This window comes from Oncorhynchus mykiss, chromosome 25 (genome assembly GCF_057628025.1).
Source record: "Oncorhynchus mykiss isolate SJ-2025 chromosome 25, ASM5762802v1, whole genome shotgun sequence".
NCBI classification, from domain to species: domain Eukaryota; kingdom Metazoa; phylum Chordata; class Actinopteri; order Salmoniformes; family Salmonidae; genus Oncorhynchus; species Oncorhynchus mykiss.
This window is the reverse complement of record NC_143046.1, coordinates 38,392,880-38,414,491: the sequence shown is the minus strand read 5'-3', so window position 1 is coordinate 38,414,491 and position 21,612 is coordinate 38,392,880. Positions and strand designations below refer to the sequence as shown.

At 43.3% G+C, this 21,612-nt stretch overlaps 1 protein-coding gene across 8 annotated transcripts in view; it reads right to left on the bottom strand.

The window, feature by feature from the left end:
- The window catches only part of LOC110505123 (teneurin-3-like), a 260,767-nt gene that overhangs the window by 16,571 nt on the left and 222,584 nt on the right, over nt 1-21,612 (bottom strand). For 3 of the 8 annotated variants that reach the window (XM_090219766.1, XM_021584110.3, XM_090219767.1), the window contains 14 exons: nt 20,407-20,427; nt 20,243-20,266; nt 19,247-19,393; nt 18,822-19,041; nt 16,657-16,776; nt 15,056-15,317; nt 14,441-14,708; nt 13,734-13,877; nt 9,054-9,303; nt 7,167-7,187; nt 5,774-6,006; nt 4,155-4,309; nt 1,528-2,411; nt 974-1,149 (listed from right to left, as the gene is read on the bottom strand). In XM_090219766.1, the coding sequence (XP_090075892.1) occupies nt 974-1,149; nt 1,528-2,411; nt 4,155-4,309; nt 5,774-6,006; nt 7,167-7,187; nt 9,054-9,303; nt 13,734-13,877; nt 14,441-14,708; nt 15,056-15,317; nt 16,657-16,776; nt 18,822-19,041; nt 19,247-19,393; nt 20,243-20,266; nt 20,407-20,427 (2,925 nt within the window). The remainder of the gene's footprint in view (nt 1-973; nt 1,150-1,527; nt 2,412-4,154; nt 4,310-5,773; nt 6,007-7,166; nt 7,188-9,053; nt 9,304-13,733; nt 13,878-14,440; nt 14,709-15,055; nt 15,318-16,656; nt 16,777-18,821; nt 19,042-19,246; nt 19,394-20,242; nt 20,267-20,406; nt 20,428-21,612) is intronic. The other 5 variants (XM_021584112.3, XM_090219768.1, XM_021584113.3 and 2 more) reach the window with 3 other exon arrangements.

Below are 21,612 nucleotides of genomic sequence, written 5' to 3'. Positions count from 1 at the left end.
TTCCCCCACTTACTTAGCTAGTGAATGCAGCTAGATAGTTTAGCATACTCAAACACCAAGCACAAACAGAGAGGGATAGCTGGCTATTCAACACTGGAACTATTCCAAGTCAAGGTAAGCTTTTGGTTTTACTCATTTATTGCCACCGGGGCCCGCCGGTGTAACGGCTAAACTGCTTCCTGTACACTGTACTGAATGATTGTAACAGGTTTAGTAACGCGTTAGTCCTAGTAGCTATGTAGGCTGTGTGTAGCGGTTAGCTGTTATGGTATGAAGGTTTGGCTTGGAAAGTTTTTATCGCCTAGTCACAGACAGCTGTTGTGATGTGCACTGAAGTCCACAAGCTAAGGGAAAATGTGAGAGGAGGAGAGCGCGTAGATGCAAGAAGGAGTTATACAACGAGCAAAGTGATCATGTTGTTTTTTAGTGGCTGCTATGAAAGTGAACTGTGTTTGCGGATGGTCTGGGGTGTATTCATTCCGCCAATTCTACTGATAAACATTTCTTAACTGGTAGCAAACGGAACGAAAAGGTGATAAACATACCTGAATTTGTCCAATAGAATCTCTGGTCTGCAACTGTCTACTAACGATTACACCCCAGATAAGCTAGATGCAGGCAAAAGTGTGCAAGGCAGTATTGAATGTGTCACTGTTTGTCTACTTGGTTACTTAAATGTATCTCTCGACCTGTGCACCTACGTTGTAAACTTTTAATCGTAGGCTAGGTTGTTGCAATCTCATGGTGGGCATAGGGACAATTAGCGTATCATGTATTAGCCTAAACCTATCGGTGTTACATTGAGCTGGGTGAATGGAATATGAATGACAGTCGTCCAATATGCTGTAATACAAATAAGGCCAAGCTCATAAAAACAACATTGCCCTCCCTAATCTTAAACGGCATTGGCCACCACTGATATGCACAAACTCTACCAAACTGTTTCGGCTGAGAAGAATGAGGACGCCATTACCCTGAGCCAGTGTATAGAAGGCACGGATGGTGGAGGTATTGGTGGTAATACTAATTTCCTCATCAGTCAAGGAGCTCTCTATGTCCACAGTCAAGGCCTTGTAGATTTCGGTGTACAGGGTTTTCACTGTTCCCGTGGGGAATGTCACGTTCATTATCCTGCCTTCGCTGTCATACCTGAAAGATAGAGGGAGAAGTTCATGTAAAGGTGATCATTGTGTCATTTTGTCATTGTGTCATTTTGTAGAGAGTATCTAGGCAACAACATCACACACAGTGCCCACACGGTCTCTTTTCACGTAATTTAGTAGAATAACCTTTAAAAGGATCAAATTTGACACTGTAGGCAAACTTCAGAGTGTGTGTCAATGTGAAGGAAGTCACTGACTGCCACCAAATTAAAACATGAATATACATTCATTGTAAGTGCAAAGCAGCAACGGATTAGCTTATCTTATGATCAAGTATTTATCTAGTCAGGCTCTCAACACCCTAAAAAGTGAAGGTCTACTCTGCCATTGGAGAAATCAGTCCCTCCTACTTCTGTATACTCACTCGTAGAATGTGGTCCAGCCAATTTCAGAGGTCTTGGTAGCCAGTAGGCCAGTGTTACCATGGTAGGTGAGTAGCACCAGTTCCTGGCCCTGAGCAGTCAAGGTCTTTAGCCCACCGTTGGTTCCCATGATCAGCCAGATGACCTGGTTGTCCGGGGCGACTATGCGCACGGGCATGCGGTTGGGGTCTCGGCGGATCCTCAGGGTGTTCCCGTTGCTATCGGTCACAGCTGTAACGTCGTTCTCGATGCTGTAGCTGAAGGTGTACTTAAAGTCACCCGTCAGGAGGCTGGTGGTGTGTTGGTGGGTACCATTGGCGTCAAAGACATACACTTCCTGGGCATCAGGCGACGCCACCTCAAAGGTGTTGGTGTTAGAGGTCAACACTGGTCCGTTCCTACCGACAGCCCGGATGCGGATGTTGCCCAGGTCTGCCACGTACAGGGTGCCATCAGGCGCCACAACCAGAGAGGATGGGACGTTGAGACGAGCGTCTTTAGCGTAGCCCTCGCCGGTCTGGTAGCAGTCGCAGTTGACGTCGTTCTTACAATCACAGTCAGAGGGCGACCCTGCCAGATGGGTTATTTCACCGTCAATGGATATCGTTCGGATTCGACTAAGCTTCCGTTCGTCGGTTTCGGCGACGAAGATGGCACCGTAGTAGGACACAGCGATGGCAACGGCGGACTCCAGGGGCGTCAGCGCTGCCCTTTGACCTCCGGCCGCCCCGCGGTCCATCCGGGCCAACTTGCAGTGGATGGGCCGGCCCGCTGCAATGCTGACCTGGCCGTTCTCAGTGATTCGTAGGACCACATTGTTGTCCAGGATGTACAGCGAGTTATCCATGGGGCTGACCGCTAGGTCGGTGGGCCACTCCAGGAGCACCTGTAGATAGGGACATTGTTATAGGCACCACAGAGGTGTGGCGTTAAGACATTCATTTATCTCAGATATGTGGTATTGAGATATCCCTGTCTAAAGAAATTACATTGTCTACACATTATCAATGTGACATTGTCCCATCTCCTAAATATTTCAGGGTGACATCAGTATTGTCAAAAACTGTGGAAAAACACATACTTAATCATCCTTTCCAGACAGTGATTAATAACAAGGGATTTTGCCCTCAAGTCTGCACACAACTCATTACTGTCTGTCTCAGTGCCATTCATTAAGCCTGCCAGTCTGCCTTCTTATGGGACAATATGCCTCAGGTTACGATAGTCTATCCAAAAAGATATCGGTGTTGCGTCGCAACATCGAACTATCTTAATTAACTTAAGACATGTTTCATTCTTGTCTGCCTGATGGTTTCAAGCCTCCCTTAGTGTACTGATAGCAGACACGGAACTATTATCTGGTATGTCCCCTTGGAGTAAAGGGCAGAAGTAAGGGACCCCAATCCAAGTTGAGTTTGACTCAACACAACAATCCATTCCTGAAACGTCCCCTCCGGAGACCCTAAATGCGTAATGGAGGCCTGCCATTCCATGTTAATATGATACAAGCTTTTCTTTCTTTTTCTTTTCTTCATTATTCATTTGCATCACATCGGAGAGCGTACGTCATGGAAGAGGATAGCGTGGACATGGATATAAATGTTTAAGAGGAGAAGTTATATTATATTGTTATATTGAGTAAGTGTTTTGCCCTCATATGGCGGTAACTTTGTGTCTTTTGATAAGACACTATGTTCATGCTGGGCAGATTTTTAGAGACGTGGAAAGTTGTTAGATAGAAAAGTGTTGAAATGTCATGCTGTTTGGTAGGAATGACCCCCCCCCCCCCAAAAAAATAAATAATAATAATAATAATAATTCAGCTGCTGACTACACAAACTTCCATCACAACTGATTCAACTAATCAAGAGCTTGGTGATTATTTGACTGTATGGATCAGATGTGCTAGTGTGCTGAAACAAAAATATGCAGTCCTGTGGGTCCCTGAGGAACAGATTGGTACACACTGCTCTAGATACCCAACAATAAGCCTCAGCAACTTGAAAGTGCATAGGGGCTTTTAAACAAAAATATAATGCCACTTAATGACTTTCCTTCCACTGAAAAAAAAAAAAACATATCCAAAAGTATATTATTTAACTATGTAAGTACTTTCATTATCAGTTTTTGTGAATGTTGCAGGGGAAAATGCTTGATTTTGCTGCGACAATTCTAACATTATGTATGGCAATATGCAATCATTTTGTCCAAATTGCCATGAAGATGCGCTGATGGGGGAAAAGGTTTGTCGACATGTGGCTTGATTGAACCATTTTAGGCGGTAAAAGTGCAGTGATTGGTTAAAATTGCGAGCTCTCTTTTTGTAGTGCAGTTATCAGACACTTTTATACACTAATACTGCAGAGATAACTGTTGTATGCAGTAGTAGTGCAATGATTGGTCAAATTTGCGAGCCCTCAAATAATGTGCAGGGAATTGTTGATTTTGCTAAACAAATTGCGATCGCAGAATACTGGAGGGACTGCATTATGTAACACTCCAAAGACTGAGCGACTCATAGATTGGCAAGAAGAGTACCACAGGGTGGCGCTGTGAGGTTAGCCCTATGGGACCTGACTTGAGGACAGAACAGGCTTGAGGGAGGCATGACTGGTACTCTGACAGCCACCTGATTGATTTCCATGCTGATGTCACAGGTAAGGGGGCGTGCTGACGTGAGGTCATTGGAGCCCAGGAGGGTGGATATGATGCCGTGTTGGTCAACTCTCCGGATTGTGGTGCCGTCCACAAAGTATATCAGTCCATTCTTGTCCACAGCGATACCTGTCGAGGCAAAAGGGGGAAGGGGGGGAATTAAAGAAATGCATAAGTGATAACAGATAGATAGATGTGTCAGACATGGGAGATGTTCAGTTTTCTCTGCTTGCATGACTCTGTGGAACGAAAAACACAACAGATACATGTGTCGAGTTTGGCTTCCCATTATTCAGGTCACTGCAAAAAGCACATCCTTCAATAATTAAACCGCCTGCTTTCCTGCTATTGAATAATTTCTCAGGGTAAAGTAGGAAAGGCTGTGTCCCTACTGTATGTGCGCCGGGCGCACTTGTTTCGCCACATCCCACCTTCAATAACAGAACTCAGAGGTGAAGTGTCAATGAGTGCTGCTCCTTCACCTCAAATTGCAGCTCGGACACCCAGCAATCATCAACCATCTTCACTCTAACTGTGAAATGGGTAGGCGGGGTGGGGGGATGCCAAATTTGGTCAATTTTAGACAAAAGGGATGAGCGACAGGCAGTTGCCATGGTTACGGCAGCAGGCAAAATTGCACGACTGATTGATTGTCGGCTAAGGGTTTTAGCGCAAGGAGAGAGTACTTGCCATAGACATTTGTCCCACATAGGGAAAATACATTAGCAACCGTGGCACGCTCCACATCTCTTCATGTCACTGTGCGCTCCTAATAGAGACCAGAGCCTAGGATTTCAATTAAACCTCACATACACATCCATTTCTTTTTTCGATCAGTGCTATAAATGCTGGTGTAAACACACGCGGTTTTTAAACTCAAAATAGTGATACAAGTTCATCACAAGAGGTGAGAAATTGGTATATATTCTGCATTTGACACATTTAATAGCTTCTAAATAAATCTGCAAAAAAAAAATTGAATCAAGTGGTTAGAGGGGAGTGATTTGATTTGACCTTTGGCTAGATCTGCCCAAAACTTGCCTGGGTCCTGAAACATTAAAGAGCTGAGGGAGCATTCTGGGAGAGCCGGCTATTTGACACTCTGGGGAAAATTCAGACAGACGAAGAGTGCCACATTTGAGCATATTTCAGCAAACGTCTGGAAAACGTCTGGGGGATTTCAAGGCTGGCACACACCAGACAAACTAAGAATCCATGACTTAACTTCTTAACTTGAGAATATTCAGACGGTGGTGAGTTTTTAGACACAATATGGCTGCCATCCTACACCTAGGTTGGTGCTACAGTACACATGTATGGTGAATGATGCAAGTTGCCCTTATATAAGAATTTTCTGACCTGGTGAAAAGTGCTACCTAAATAGAATATATTAACACATTACTTCTAAAACATTTGTGCTGTGAACCACCAATCTTCTGAAAGCTTTGTAGGATTTCATTTCAGCCCTTCAGTAACACATCCAATTCAGCTAATTACTGTATGTTCGAATCAAATGTGTTACTGCAGGGCTGGACCAAAAGCCTGCAGGCCTGCACACCCAATAGCGCTCTAGTATGTTGGCTTGGCACCTACCTTTTGGCCCAGTGAGCAGGGCCTCTGTGGCCTTGGCCCCATCCCCACAGTGGGTCTCGTCAAATGGCAGACAGTGCTCCCCGGTCCCTGCCACCACCTCTGCGTTACTCTGAAGTTCCTTGATCCCCGTCAGGACCTTGGGCCGGTAGATCCTCCGTGAGTAGGTGTCTGACACATACAGCTGCCCAGTCACCGGGTCAGTGGCCAGGTAATAGCGGTGAGCAGGGTTGTTACTATGATCGAGGGAAAAATGTGGTTACTGCGACTGCCGCAATGAACAATCAGAAAATAATCTAGTTTTACAGGTTTTTTTAAACAAATTTGAACAATCCCAAGAGAACCTAGTTTGAAGGTATTTTTCCAAAATAACATAGTAAGAAAATGTGACATTCAGAATGATAATGACCACAGAAAAGACTGTATGTGTATGTAGTTCTGGTTATTGTGAATGCCCGATGAGGCTTGTGTTGTGTGAGGCTTTTTTCATAACAGACGGGTGGGGAAAAGCCCGAGACCAGGAGTCAAAGTGAATATAACAGAATTGAACAGGAAACGACTGGAGCAGATTTGTGTGTGACAACTTGAAGGGTGCCAGACCATTTCAATCGTTATCACTACCCTGTGAGGGGAAGCCAATGGAAATAATGGAATGATGTGCTTATGTTAATGACAGTCATCAACTGATGGCATTTCGTTGGGTTGTGCTTATTGGCATTCATTTTAAAATGCCTCAAAATGTGGCGGGCTCCTTCAAAAGGAGTTAGCAGAGACATCGTCAAGGCTGGCTTCCATTATGAAAAAAAAAAAATCTGATGCAAAGACAGAATTAATCATCTTCTATGTAGGGTGCTGGATATCAGCAATATACAGCAAGTATAGTAGTATTGACTTTGAATTTACATTTTTTTTTTGTCAAAGGCAATTACATTCACATTTTTCTACGCTAGTTAACATTAATCCTCTTACATGACTAAACGACACAGACATATCACTGAATTTAAATTGACAACTCATTTCAAAGAAGAGATAACATCTGTGCTTGGAGGCCAATAATACACCAAATTATAAGCTGTTAAAGGTGAATAACACTTTTTTACTGTCTGGAAATAAAGATAGCCCAGTGAGTCTTCTCGTGTTTAATGGTACATTAGCCCATAGTGTAAGCCTGTGACACTTATGAATGTGAATAATGTGTGTTTCAAATAAATGTGAGAATGCAATAAACAGTGAAAAAAAAAGGATTATGAAAACGGACACCTTTATGAGCCAAAAAAAACCACACGATCAAATAACGCCTTAGAGGCTTATCAATTTTGCCATAGAAAGAGGTTCATAAAAAAATATACAATATACATCAAGACAGTGAGAGAAACCGCAAACATAACACACCTACCTGTGTCTAAAATCTTTATTTCTTAGGGTGGGATTAAAGGAAGGAAGCAGAAAAGAGAAAGATGCAGAGAGACTGTAAAAGTGTGTGACTTTAAAAGTCTAAGAAAAACACCATAAAAAAAAAGAAGCAGACAATGGAGATTTGTTGAGCAGAAGGGAGGCAAAAAAGGAGAAGAGTGACTATGGCTCGGTTAAACCCTGCACCCATAACTAACAGAGGGGAGAATATAAAAACTCCCCCACCAGGCAATCCATTGGGCCGTTTGTTCTCCATTTAACCACTGAGTATCGGAAATATTGATCCCGCCATTCATTATACAGCCCCATATCAAAACAAGGACTTTATATCCAAACCCCAAGCCATTGCATGCCAGGTTAACAAGCCAGGTTGGGACTTGCTTGTACTCTCACGGATGTACGTACACTTCATGTCCACACAAAAGGATTTGGACACCCTTTGAAATGAGTGGATTTGGCTACTTCACTGACCTCACTAATGCTCTTGTGGCTGAATGGAAGCAAGTCCCTTCAGCAATGTTCCAACATCTAGTGGGAAAGACTTCCCAGAAGAGTGGAGGCTGTTATAGCAGCAAAGGGGGGGGACCAACTCCATAATAATGCCCATGATGTTGGAATCAGATGTACTGTATGTGCACTTGACATGTTTTATAACGAGCAATCCAACCATATGGGCTTAACTTTCCCCATGCAACCTATAAGAGAATGTATCAAAACATAACAGGTGGTTGTGGGTGTTGTATGTGATTTGTGGGGATGTCTTCTGAACTGAAGACTTCACTGGTTTTTGCAATGGGAGGGCCAGTGGCCTGCAATTGATTTGAAATATTTAATATGCTTTGTATTGAGTAGCCCTGGCTGTAAAATGGTGGTTTCTGAGTCTACCAATTGGCGGAATTAAGCTTATTGAGTGAAACCAACTTGACAAGACGGCCTAAATCGTCTCGATTACATGGTGTTTTTCTCTAATTGTGATGAAGGATATAGAAAATATTCCACATTAAATAGTGAATCTCTCCGATCCATCATATTGGATACTGTGCAAGTAGGCCAACAGTCGTCTGACCACCCTGTGCATTGCTAAGACCGTCTCGGAAAACCACTGATTCACAGTTCAAAGTAGACCACGACACGTCAGACATCCACCCCTTTCACGTTTATGTAACATAATGCATTTTGTTCTGCCACCAGTGGGGCGTGAACTCACAACAACACATACCACTCAAAGCCAACCGTCTTAGCCAACCGTCTTAGCCAACCAAGCAAGAGACAAGTAAGTCACTCTTGAGTAAAAGTTTAAGGTTTTAAATATACTTAAGCATCAAAAGTATAAATAATTTCAAATTCCTTACATTAAGCAAACAAGATGGCACGTTTTTTTCTTCGTCGGGGGGGGGGGGGGGAATAGCCAGGGGCACACTTCAACATTCAGACATCAATAACAAACAAAGCCTTTGTCTTTAGTGAGTCTGCCAGATCAGAGGCAGTAAATATGACCAGGGATATTCTCTTGTGGGAATTGGACCATTTTCCTGTCTTGCTGAGCATTCAAAATGTAACAAGTGTCAGGGAAAATGTATGGACTAAAAAGTACATTATATTATTTAGGAATGTCGTGAAGTAAAAGTTGTCAAAAATATATTCTTAAAGTGCAGTGCAGATATCCCCAAAAACTACTTAAGTAGTACTTTAAAGTCATTTTACTTAAGTACTTTACAACTCTTAAGTACTTGGCTAGGGGCGAATTTTACATCCATGCAACCCACTTTGTCCTAAACACCAAAGGCCCAGACTTTAATTTGAGGGTCAAAAGGTCAGAACCAAACGACCATGCACCGCCATTACGGTTCCATGTAGAACCTGAACTAACCTGAGCTCCATGACGCTGGTAACATTGCCCGACGGGTAGACGCGTCGGATGTAGTTGAAATCGCCCACGTAGAGGCTGCCGTCGTTGCCCCACGCCAAGGCCAGGGGCGCCAATAGCTTGTTGCCCAGGGCCTGGCCGTTGCAGCTGGGGCACGAGATGCTCCGGCGCCGACCGTTCCCCATCACTGTAGAGATGACGGGCGGCTGCAGCGAGATGAACTGGTTCTCACCGCTGCCTTTGTAGAGGATACCTGAGAAAACAGAAGATCTTGAGAGGAGCTTCTATGTAATCGATGATTGATGAGAATGAGGACTTTGAACTGTGCTAAAATCAATCATTTTCTCTAAGATTTGTTAAATGCTGTTCAAAACAACCATTTCCCTAGGAAACACCTCTAAATTGAGATTTGATTAGCTGGGTAAGTAAAAAAATAGTGTAAACCAAATGGCTGAATAATCCTGAGGAATTGTGAACAAACCCGCTGAATTGCCTTGGTACATAATACCTCATTCATTAGTCATTGCAGAGTGCCTACCTATGTTCATACTGTATTTCAGTGTCTCGTGAATATTGACATTGTTGTGAGGAACCTGTTTCGTGGGATTCTGAAACGCATCAATTAATTGTAACCTCTTTACAGAACATGTTCTTTCAATCTCGTCAAGACCCTGTTTCATTTTCTCCCAGTAAGACACAGTGAGGAAAGAAACATGAACTCGGCACACAATGTACAAGTAACTGACAAAATGAAGGCAAAACACCAAAATAACGTCTTAATAGGGCATTCGGCCATCATGAGATCCAGAACCACATCAATGCATCTTGGAATAGATTCTACAAGTGTCTGGAACTCCGATGTTGCATCCCTCTCATATTCTTCCATGAGAAATTCCATCATTTACTATTTGTGGTGGAAAACCCTCTTAGGTGTCTCTCCAGAATCTTCCATAAGTGTTCAATTGGGTTGGGATCTGGGGACTGACACAGCCATGGCATATGGTTTACATCATTTTCATGCTCATCAAACAATTCAGTAACCTCTCGTGCCCTGTGGATGGGGGCATTGTCATCCAATGGGGGCATAGCAATGGTAACCAAAATGATGAATGAAAATAATAGTGTGCTCAGCATTTTAATACATGACACTAGGCATGATGGGATGTTAATTGCTCAATTAACTCAGGAACCACACCTGTGTGGAAGGACCTGCATTCAATATACGGTGTATCCCTCATTTACTCAAGTGTTTCCATTATTTTGTCAGTTACCCAGTACCTTTCAAAAGTATCGAAACATCAATTGAACTGAGGAGTGACCAAATTCCGTGAGTCATTACATTAAAACATTTGAGCAAGGGGCAAATATTATTTCCTTTAAAAAAAAAATGGGGGTGGGGAGGGGAAGGGTTATGGTAGAGTAGACTTTAAAATGATGAAACATTTTTAAACATCAAAGGGGTGAATTGCATGCTGGGAGCACATCATTATTCACACGCCGGCAACACGTTTAAATTGCGACACTCCCTCTGTCCTCATTACCGGATTGATGGTGGCGCTGAACGCCTGGTGTAGCACCCACTGTTTCCTCGACATTACCCCCGCATGTGTCACTGCACATCTCGATGTATGTGAAATCGAGTGTCGCCTCGCCGCCATTTGTCCCTCTCTGATTAGTTCCTTTCATTGATTAATTGATTTAAGGGGGAACTCGAATGAAGACAATCTGGGGGACCGCTGGCAGGACAATTCCACCGATCCATCTCATTCTAACGGAGAGCATTACAAATGCACGGCTAACAAAGATGAATGGGTCCAGGGGACGGCTTGTGCATGACGCCATCAAACGCACAACCTTGGAGCTTTAATTGCACTTCAATCCATCTGTCTGGTCGCTACGGAGACATGCTATGTGAGTGATCGGAGGCTGAACGAGGGCTGACTCGACAGCAAGCATCCCTGATGGCCTTGTTATAAAGCAATAACCAAGTAATTCTGTAATAACAAGCACAAGATGTCAAACATTATCTTCACTCTATCACAATGTTGAATTTAACCTAATTAACAATAGAATTACAGTTATTACATGCCCAACATACAGTTGAGTATAAGGAGCTCAACGCATTACACCTTATTAGAAAGTTAGGTCAGGTCTTTTAAAAAAAATCCCATTATCGATGAGGTAATTTTGGCAATCTTCCCCCAGTCCCCTACATTTACATTTCAATCACAGTTTATTGTGTAACGAAACGTCTTTCCATACGCCATTTGAAAGTCTAATGTCATGCATTCAACACACACATCAATTTCCAGCACACATTAACGCTCAAACCAACTTGACAGTCTCTCTCTGACAGAGTCTGTCTGACAAACTACAATATGTTGCTGTACCAGGGCTAAGGCCACTGCACATCTGAACATGTTTATAAGGTTAGACAGCGTTGTTTTAACAGAAGGCATATAGCCACTTTGCAGCAGGGAGGGAGGGAGAGTGGGGGTCAGGGGGAGCATAGCTACAGCACAGACAGAACAGCTTTTGGCCTTATCTAGTCAGACAGGCCCCAGAGAAGAGAGAAGGAGAGAGCGAAAGAGAGAGCGAGAGAGAGAGAGAGAGAGAGAGAGAGAGAGAGAAAGAGAGAGACTGTTAGATTCCTCACCAGAGGATGAGAGGAAAACTCAAATACATCACAGTAGACTCCTCAGGCAAGGGAACATGGAGACAAAGTCACTGAGAAGAGAAGTGTGACTGTAGTGGACCACAACTTGCATGTTTTATCAAAGAGGGTGACATGTACAGCATTAGGGAATCAATACAGAGCTAGTTGTGAAGAAAAAGTGCTATTTATGTATCGGGACTGAATTTCTTAAGTGCTTCATCCTGCAGACTATAAAATTAACACGTGGCCCACGACTTTCCGAAATATGTCATGCCAACAACCAAGGCCGACAAGCACTTCAAATATTAACATGTGGTAAAGTCCATACATAATAGGTATAAGCTTTCCCCTGTAAGGCCATCTGCCATGGCATGTGTTTGGGGAACGAACGAGGGGGAAAGATAAAGTTTGAAGACAGGGTTGTGCCACTGCCATCTGAGTGTCTGTTGACTGAGGAACCATTAATCATTTCACACACTTCACATGCTATCTGTGGGTGAAACTAATGGGATTGTGAAATGGAGGATAGATACCCTGCTGTCGGCAAATTGATTAACCTGCTGACAGGCAGGGAGAAGTTAAAGAGGAAATTGTCATTCTCAAATATATTTTTTTTTAACCTTTTCTGATTTAGGCACATTTCAGAATATATTTGAAGGGCTTAGAAATAAATACAATTAATGAAAATGGTGAAAACTCTTTAGAGTCCTGGTAGTTACGACGCCATCTGTGTAGGAATGTGTCTTTCATTTCAGTCATTCGTGTATCAATATCAAACTACACAAATCTTACAAAACAATTCTACTGAAACCTCATACCTAATAAACATAATTCACCACATTTTGTATGAAGACAAACGCACATTGATGCCCAATCTAATGCAAGAAAGTATTAGCATATCATATGTCGAAGATGCAAAGCAAGCATCTACACATCTGTTGATCACGAAGCTTCACATCTAGAGACAGCGATCCCCCCCTACTGTGCGCTGGCGCTGCTGTGTGAAGGCTTTGAGATGAGCTAGCTTTACCTTGAGACAGGTGGGATAAAACACAATGCTCCGGCAGCAGTCAGGCTGGAACAGATCTCAATGGGGTTTTTTCAAAGCTCTTTGCAAAACTTTGTGTGCTAGGGTGCTTTTGACAGATTTGGTTCAGCTAAACGCCAGCTATTTCTCATGTTTAATGAACAGCCATAGAAGAAATAGCATCGTGTGGTAAACACAAAAGATGCAGATTGACTTCTGTACACTAGTTCAATTAACATTTTCCTGAAGCATATTGTAACAAATAATCTGCTAAGAAAACCCAGTTTTGTATATGGAGGAGATGGTTAGCATACATGGTTAGCATACATGGTTAGCATGGGTCCATGGCATAACTGGGTATGGCACGCGACAATCAAACAGACTTTTTACTAACATGAGTAAACATTGGTTATAGCCATAGCAATAATTTCAATAGAACCATGAAAGTGATATACAAACTATGGGCTCGATCGAGTGTCAAAAGGCAATGAGCAAATATTGCTGTAACCTCCTCAACGAAAGGGGCAGTCAGTAGTGAAAGATTGTGCTCAGAAGTTGACGGACACAAATAGACGAAAGGGTGACACAAATTCCCCGAGACAACTGTGACAAAGATCGAGAGCTGGATGAGAGCTTACTGTCACACAAACCAGGGCTGAAAGAGAGAGGCCTAGTGCATTTTCATTCAAAAGAGGAGTTTGGATAATACAAGTAAAGAATTGTATGAGAAACGTATCCCATCTTGGCCAGCAAAAGCCATCTTGTTGCATAAATAGCTGAGTAGGATGGGATCTCTGCATTGTGTCTGATTTATTCCATCATTAATATGAATGATCGACCCGTCAAAACTCTCCTCTGTTCTCGGTAAATGAGATGATGAACCATATTTAATCTTGATCTGAGCAAATAATGCTGCATTTCAGGGTAGAGATCACCTGTCCATATCCTAGAACCACACACACACAGGCATAACAGATCCATGAAAAAAAAGAGGTCTTACCATTTTGAATGTCCAATACATGGTGCTTGTCCAACATCCATCCACCCATGTTAGAGGCATCCAGTTCATAACCTTGTAAAATGGCCGTCCTCTTCTCCCAGAGGATCACATCCAGGCAAGATTCATACTCATATCCCACAGACACTGGAAAGAACAACAGTGTCTAATAAATTACGTCTGTAAATCTACCAGGAGCCTTTAAAAGTAATGAGGCTTGTGGAGTATAAGCCTGAAAACTTGTAAAATCTCTTCATGATTGTAGAATTTTCTCAGTAGGTAGGAGGTATAATCTCAGATGAGTGTTCACTAGTATCCCAATAGGCACTGCTGCATTGCAAGCATATAAAGTATGAGATACTGCTAGTTCACTGAACAGAGTGCATCTGGATATGAAATTACCATATAACCTGGAATAACTCAGGTTTGGGTAAGGAAAAATGTATCAAAATGAGCATGACCTTTAAAAACATATATTTTTTCCCTGTGGTTCACTGGTGAGTAATTACACACGAAAGTCAGCAGACTTTGTCTGCTAACCATACGAAACATGCTGACTGCCAAAACAATCAGGAAGTTCAAAGGAAAGCAATACCAGGAGTTCATCCAAAATGTAACCTCCTAGACTACACCTGGACCTGACAACACTGTCAGATGATGTTTACATAACATCTCCAGACAGCTGTGTTTCAGTGTCGGCGGAAACTCACCTATAGCCTCTGACAAGCCGTAGACCTTCTGGTTGTAGGCGTCTGTCTTGTCCCAGACGAATGTGTACGAAAGGTCTGGAAAGGCAGGTAACGATTTCTGGAACAATCTGCCCATGACAGCAACCTTCAGATGAACCTTCATTAGTCCGAACGGGAGTCGTTCTTGGGTCATGAGGACTTTGAGGATGGGCTTGTAGCCGGATGTGCGGGAGCTCAGGTAAACCAGATTGAGGTCACTTCCGGGTATGGCCACTTCCTCATGGAGGACCTATGATTTGAAGCAGAAAAGATACTGAACATATTGTTGAGTGTGTTAAAAAAGTTAATTTTAAAAATGTCTGTGGTGCAGCAATTGTACACCGTTAATGTGATAAACTCTTTCTCAGGGTGATGCAAACGTTACCTTTGCTTGCAATCATCGAACAATTACCTATGTAATTAAATACATTTGCGGAGACTGACAGTGCAGTTAAATTAACTTTGCAGTGTGTTTTTTTTTAACCTGGCTGCAGTGCAGGGAAACATTTAATGCACCCAAATGCACACTGCAACGACAGTCATATGCTGTGGGAAATAGGCACCTGGCAGTAGGTTTTAGACCAGAGCTAATCTCACCTGGGTCTCAGGGATGATGGGGCTGTCCTTGGGAGAACTCCTGTAGAAGGTGGACAGTGGGGAGGCCAGGATGAGGGGGCTGGGCCTGACCAGTCCAATGAGGTGACAGCTGGGGATGTTGTTGTTCTCCCTCTTCATCATCACAGTGTCCATCACATGGAACACCTTCCAGGGCAACCAAACAGTGCGGTGCAGTGTGGGAAAAGGATCACGCTTCAAACTCAGGGTCAGCGAGGCACCACCATTGGCCAACAAGTCAAACCTGGAGACGTCCCCATAAACGTGGAGAAGTGATTAAAAAAAAGAAGCTTTATATATTTACCCAGTGTGACTAACTTGAAGGCCAAATAACATTTGCTGCTCTCCGGAAGACAATGCATTCAGTGAAAACTCAAATATATATTCACAAACTTTGGCGGGCTACAAAACAGATTATATATTTTTTCAAAGAAACAAAGAACTTGTTCTTATCAGTTGCCTTATTCCTTGGCAGCTCACATATTATTATCATTCACTGAATCTATTTTATTACTTTGGTTTATTCAGCCATGATGCACTGAGACACTTAAAAAGTGAGAATTTGGTTGAGAAGTCTTGGCTTAGCTTCTCTGGTGGGCCAGTTTTAATTAGTACCGCAGAGCGCTGAGAAGAGTTACTGGTTTGGAAATGAAGGGGGAGTCTTTGAAGTGGTGCTCTATATATTCAGCGAGGTTCACCACCCAGGGGTAAAGCATCGGCATGGTGGCACTACACACAGTCCCCCCCCCCCCCCCCCCACCCCCACACCATCTTCTCTCCCTCTCTCCATCCACTTTGGGCAGTGGGGAGCTCACAGCCAAGCTTTGATGCTGTTTCTGCTCTCTTAAAACCCTGAGCGGATATGCTTGCTAACCAAGTGTGATTTCCCCCTGCCATTTATCATGCTCTGTGTCAGAGGGGTTACAGGGAGGTATATCTGGAGACATCAGCTTATCCTTGGCGGCTATCGCCAATCCCCTACCTCTGCGGTTCCTGCTCCATAAGAGTCACGACACCAGTCCCAGATATTACTAAACATTCTAAGCCTTCTATTCCAGACAAACATAATGCACATATTTTGTTGCCAATTTGAACAAGACAACAAACAGATTGTATGATGATAAACTTCCCGGTGGAGTTGAATGTTTTCCCTGAAATGTATGTATGACGTTGTTTTCTTTAAGAGTGAGAAAGTGAACCCCAACTCCATGGTAATAGCCCAAGAAGATCAGACACTAATCCTGTGTTAGTCTACAATGCTGGCAGATTGATTCTGCCCTGGCTGATTCAATGCATTTTAAGCAGTCTTGTTCTAAATGGTCTCAACCACGGTGATATTTGCATGAGGTATTGTTGTGGGACACAATGCTTCGCTGTTTTGATTGAATAGCTCTTTTTCAATTGCTTTGGACACCGTGGATCTGGGATACACTTTAAGCATGCCAGACCTTAGCTGAACCTTGTTCTGACGACGGTCTTCTAATCCGTGTTTATTACGTGTGTTATGTATGTGCGTGCATGAATGTGCATGTGCGTGTATGTTCATGAGTGTGTGTGTGTGTTCGTGTGGGTGGCACTCTTACATCCCGTCCTGGCGTGTCACGGTGTAGCCATACTCAGGGTAGTCCCGGAAGGACACGTTGACGCCGATGAGGGGCGTCCCGTCTCCCGTCAGCACTTGACCCCGGATAATTGATGCCAGGCTGTGCCGGTGAACAAACGCAAAGAGGATTAAGTAAACAAACAAACAAGCTGCATCTGTTAACATCTGTCCTCCCTCGGGCAAGTGTACCGGCAGTCTGATTTTACTGACCGTTAAAAATACACACGTCAGCGATTGTTATTCATGGAATGGCTTGCCCTGGCAACAGCCTTCTCTTTTTACCCCTTTTAACAGCCCATAACTCATTCCAAATAGGCTTTGCAGCCATTGAAGGCCTCTTACTTTTAGGAGTTTACCTGTGCAAGTGTTTTAAGAATTGAAGGGGGAACCATTTGCATATCAATTTTTCCACTTAGCTCTTTCTTGGACACGCGGTGCATTCTTACATTCCTAAATGTGAGGTAATTTGTTTAAATTGGGCAACAGTGTGAAGGTGGCAAGATGATGTAGGGATGTTTCTTCATCAACATTGGTGGCAGAGCCGCGAGGCGTGACGTGTCTCGTTGGCAGGCTTTATCTTCAGGTCATTACGGACATGAGGTAGGGATCATCAACAGCTTTCTCCTATCTGTTTCCTCACTCCGACATGCCTCATTTAAAAAAAAAACTTTGCAGTCTAGAGGAAGAAGGAACCTTTAAGAGCTCTGTAGGTCCACTATTCTCTCCTCGTCATTAATCTTCTACAGGCTGGCTGACCCTGCAAGAGCTAACCCCTAAATAAACATGAAGTCAAATCACCTAAGCAATGTTTAGTAATGTAATTCACACAGTCCCTCTCTGTCAATGTCTAACAGTGGTTTTCTCCGGGCCATCATATAAAGCCCAGCGAATTCTAAGGGGACATCGAATATGGCTGTGGGACTCAACACAACAAATGTAAGGTATTAGTCTTTATGCCATACGAGAGAGGATCAGTTTTTAGAGCAATGGCATGGAATCCAATCAATGAAAACTGTTCTATTTTCCTTGGCTAGCCCTCTTGTTTTCCATGGGTTTAGGTGAGAATGGAAAGACATCATAAAACATTTCCCCCCTTGCCCTGCTAGACATTGGATACAGCACACCGAGACAAAACAAACAATGCTACGGGTAGTATCCATCATGCTCTGGCACATTCAATGGACTTTTTCAGTTGCATTTTATGTTTCATATTTAGTTGGGATAGAGCAGAAATCTTCACTTTGAAACAAGACATGGTAAATAAAAAAAATGCCACAGTCAAATGAAGTTCAGATTTGCTAATGTGCTTACCATGAATCCCATTCACCTCATTTTGACCCCCCCCCCCAAAAAATCTAATCAAGTTCTATTTATTTTTCGTTGCTTCAGAAATGTAATTTAATTTTGACAAACTTTGCGGAATGTCTGTGCTTAAAGACAAGTGCCATAATGTCTGCGACTACGAAACCAACTTCAAAGAGCATTAAATGTAACATTTTCAGCGAGTGAACTAATATGCATCGGCCAAAAATTGGAATCAACAGTAAGCTGAACACAATGACGAGGCGGATTATCAGGGACGGCTCGGGGATTGCCTCATTCTATATTTGCGGTAAAGCATGCTATTTACATAAGGATTACTCCCAAACTATTCTGCGAGTTACAGGGAATATTATTGCCAAAGCACCATGCAGTTGCCAATAATGTCCCACTCCATCAGACTCAAAACAAATTCTACTTATGATTCAGAACAGACAGGCAAAGCGCATTGAGGTTCCCGATGCAAACATATTTTTGTCTGATGAGAAACTTGCTCACAAATTGATATCAGAGCCCCGGTGCGTAATTCATTGGTGATAGTCTTATGACATTTTGTTATTTCCATTACAAGGTTTCACATAAGGTTTGATACATCAAATCAGGTTGCTCAATCTGCAACTCAATTAAAAAAAATCCCCCCCCCCCCCTTACTCATCAAGTCAAGGTCCCTAAGAGAGCTAAGCCGCAGTTATTCCCACAGGGGCAACGCCAGGACAAAACGATTCAATCGATTCAATCGAGTGTATTTCAACGATACAGTACTGACAACTCACGTTGGCTATCATTTCGACGCCCCATAGGACAGTTGGATTTGATGAAGCTCACCTGCTGTTGAAAGGGTTGTCCCCAGGTATCACGTGACTACCGCCATGCCCAACCAGGAAGCTGATGCGCTCGTAGAAGCCCCTGGGGGCCGACTGAGTGGAGGAGGAGCCTTGACCTTGGCTCACGATGCTTGTGGGATCTGGGGATCCGCGGCAGTAGGGCTGGCCCTGGCAGGAGCTCTGCGAACAGCAGTCTGGGTCCATGCAGTCCACTAGTCCATCTGTCAAACAAAGGATGCAACAGTGTTGACATGGGACAATACCCTAACTCAGTGCTCCTTCAGAATATCAATCCTGTGAACTAGACTGATCAAATAAAACACTTTGTAAACAGAATGCTGCCTCTATTTGGTTCAAACAGTCCACTATATGGACACAAAGTCATATCATTGGCAAAGAGTGAAGAATTATGGATGGCGTTCTTACCCCTCTCGTTGTCCTTTCCATCTGAGCAGAAGGTCTCCGTGGCAACATCACATCCTAGCCCTCTCCATCCTGATTGGCAGATGCAGCGCCACCCAGCTTGGTCCAGAATGCACCTCCCGTTGCTGTTGCACAGCCCAGGGCACCCATCTGCCAAAACAACCATGTAAATCACACAAGCTAGCCAATCAGAGAGAGGGAGACAGGTTGAAAGGAGAAGACAACACCTGGTCATTCAGGGACAGGAAAACAGGGACAAAATGAAAACGACAATACAAAGTGGACAGACAGTACATAGATTTCTGACAGCACTTAGTGGTGGGGTATAAAGACACTGTAATTTCACATGGGTTTTTACTCTGTTGCATACCATTTCAGGGCCCTTTGAAATGGAAATTGTCTTGGCAAATTTTGGATATTAAGAATGCATGGAGGCCAACACACAGTTGGATAATAGTGGTTACTACTGCAAATAAACTTGCTCTGCATTTTTATTATACGCTGATTAGTCAATGTTCCTCTAATCCTATCTGAAGCATCAGCACCAAAAAAAAAAACAACAACACATGTATCTTGGCCTAAAACCAGCGCAACACCCATGTGAAGGTACTATCAAGGTAAAGACATGGGATAGATAGAGGTAGAGACAAAAGGCAGAGGGTCGATGTTGACGTAGTCTCAACATCTCCACCTGATACCAGGATATTGCTTTCCTTTTTTCCCCCCACAGGGTGGAAGATAGAAAAGAGCTTAAGTGTAAGTGACTGGCTACATCCGCTTAGTGCTTCTTCTGACAGACACACACAAGGATTCAGACAGGAAAAGGGGGGCCGAGAGTGTTTGACTAGTTAGGACAGACATGTATGAAGGTACCCCGGACCACAATACAAACAGTGATAGACTGGGACATAAGACATGTGTACGTCGTGCTAGGGGAAGAAAACAGAGAGCAGGCGAGTGATTGTTGGTGACAACTCTCTGGGGTAGTCATTCCGTTACCTTTATATCCTATCTTGACCGCTCCTATTACCATTGAAGAGAGGGGAAACATTTGCAAAAGGGGGGGTTGGTTTACATTTTCAGTCTGACGTTTTTTTGTTGTTGTTGTTGTTGTGTATTGAGACCAAACAGAAAGGAGCGAGAAAGACTGGAAAGTACATTACCTGATACTCTTGAATCCAGAGCTTGTCGGATAAGAGGAAAGGAGAGGAGGGGCAGACCGAAAGACAGAGAAAGGTAAAAAGAGGTGTAGAGAAGTGTTATTACAGAGGTAACATGCACAGATAGCATGACAAGGAAACAACTAATTTGTTTGCACTATGAAGGTTTCATAGTTATGTGCGTTAAGGTGCTGTCGGGCAAACTTTCAGGCTTGCTTGATGAGCTACATTGCCATCCCAGGAGTGGCATGCTTTCCTTCATAACAACATACATCCATGTATTAAACCCTCCACATGAAGTAAATAAAAAAAATGTACAGTACACTCACATAGAACATCTAAAAAACAAAACTTGTTTATAACTGTATAGCTACAGCTGTTTACTGACAAACACACAAATAGCATTATAGTGTGAACTTGTGCACTCGGTTACACCATCTCTCCAGCTACAGCTAACCACACCTTTACCATTCAAGAGGTGTGTAGCTTCTTGTCCTTCAAGTACACATCCAGAAGTACTTCGGCTTATTGTCATCCCAGTACACACTGGTACATCAGCTATATATGACAACTATCAGTGTATTGGCCATTCAATTGTCATGTGCCTTATTGTCCTGCCACTGTATATCAGCAATTCAACCACTTCCTCATTGGAGCAAACAAAGCATGTCAGTGAATTCCCAGGAACACTTGAATGAAAAGAAACACGTTGGTAGTAAACATCAAAAGAAGAGGGGAAAAAAAAAAGAATGGAAAGTAAAGCAAGAGCGGTGCCTAAGCCTCCCAGATTAAAAACAGGATCGCAATGTGTCTGACAATAGCTCGTCCGGGGAAGCGGCCTATTCCAGCCCCTTCGTCAGAGTCTGGCCATGTAATGTGATTAAAGGTGCTTTGTGCGAATAGAAGTTATTCAGAAAGCCTTGGGGGGAAAAAAAGGAAAAAAGAATAAGCTACTAGTTCCCGGCAAGAATGCCTGTCTATTCATCCCAGGCGCATCTACGGCTAGGAAATGGTTTCCTGATGGGGGGTCTTAAACAGGAAGACGTTGAAAGGGATGGGATCTTAGTTCTCATTAAGGAGGCAGAGATGAATAACATCAGGAATGCGACCCCTCCAATCACCCCGGCCCAATCTCATCTCTCTCTCTCTCCTCGTTTCTAAGCGCCAGTCAGCTTCATCCTCTGGATGGGATAACTGCTGACGAAAGTC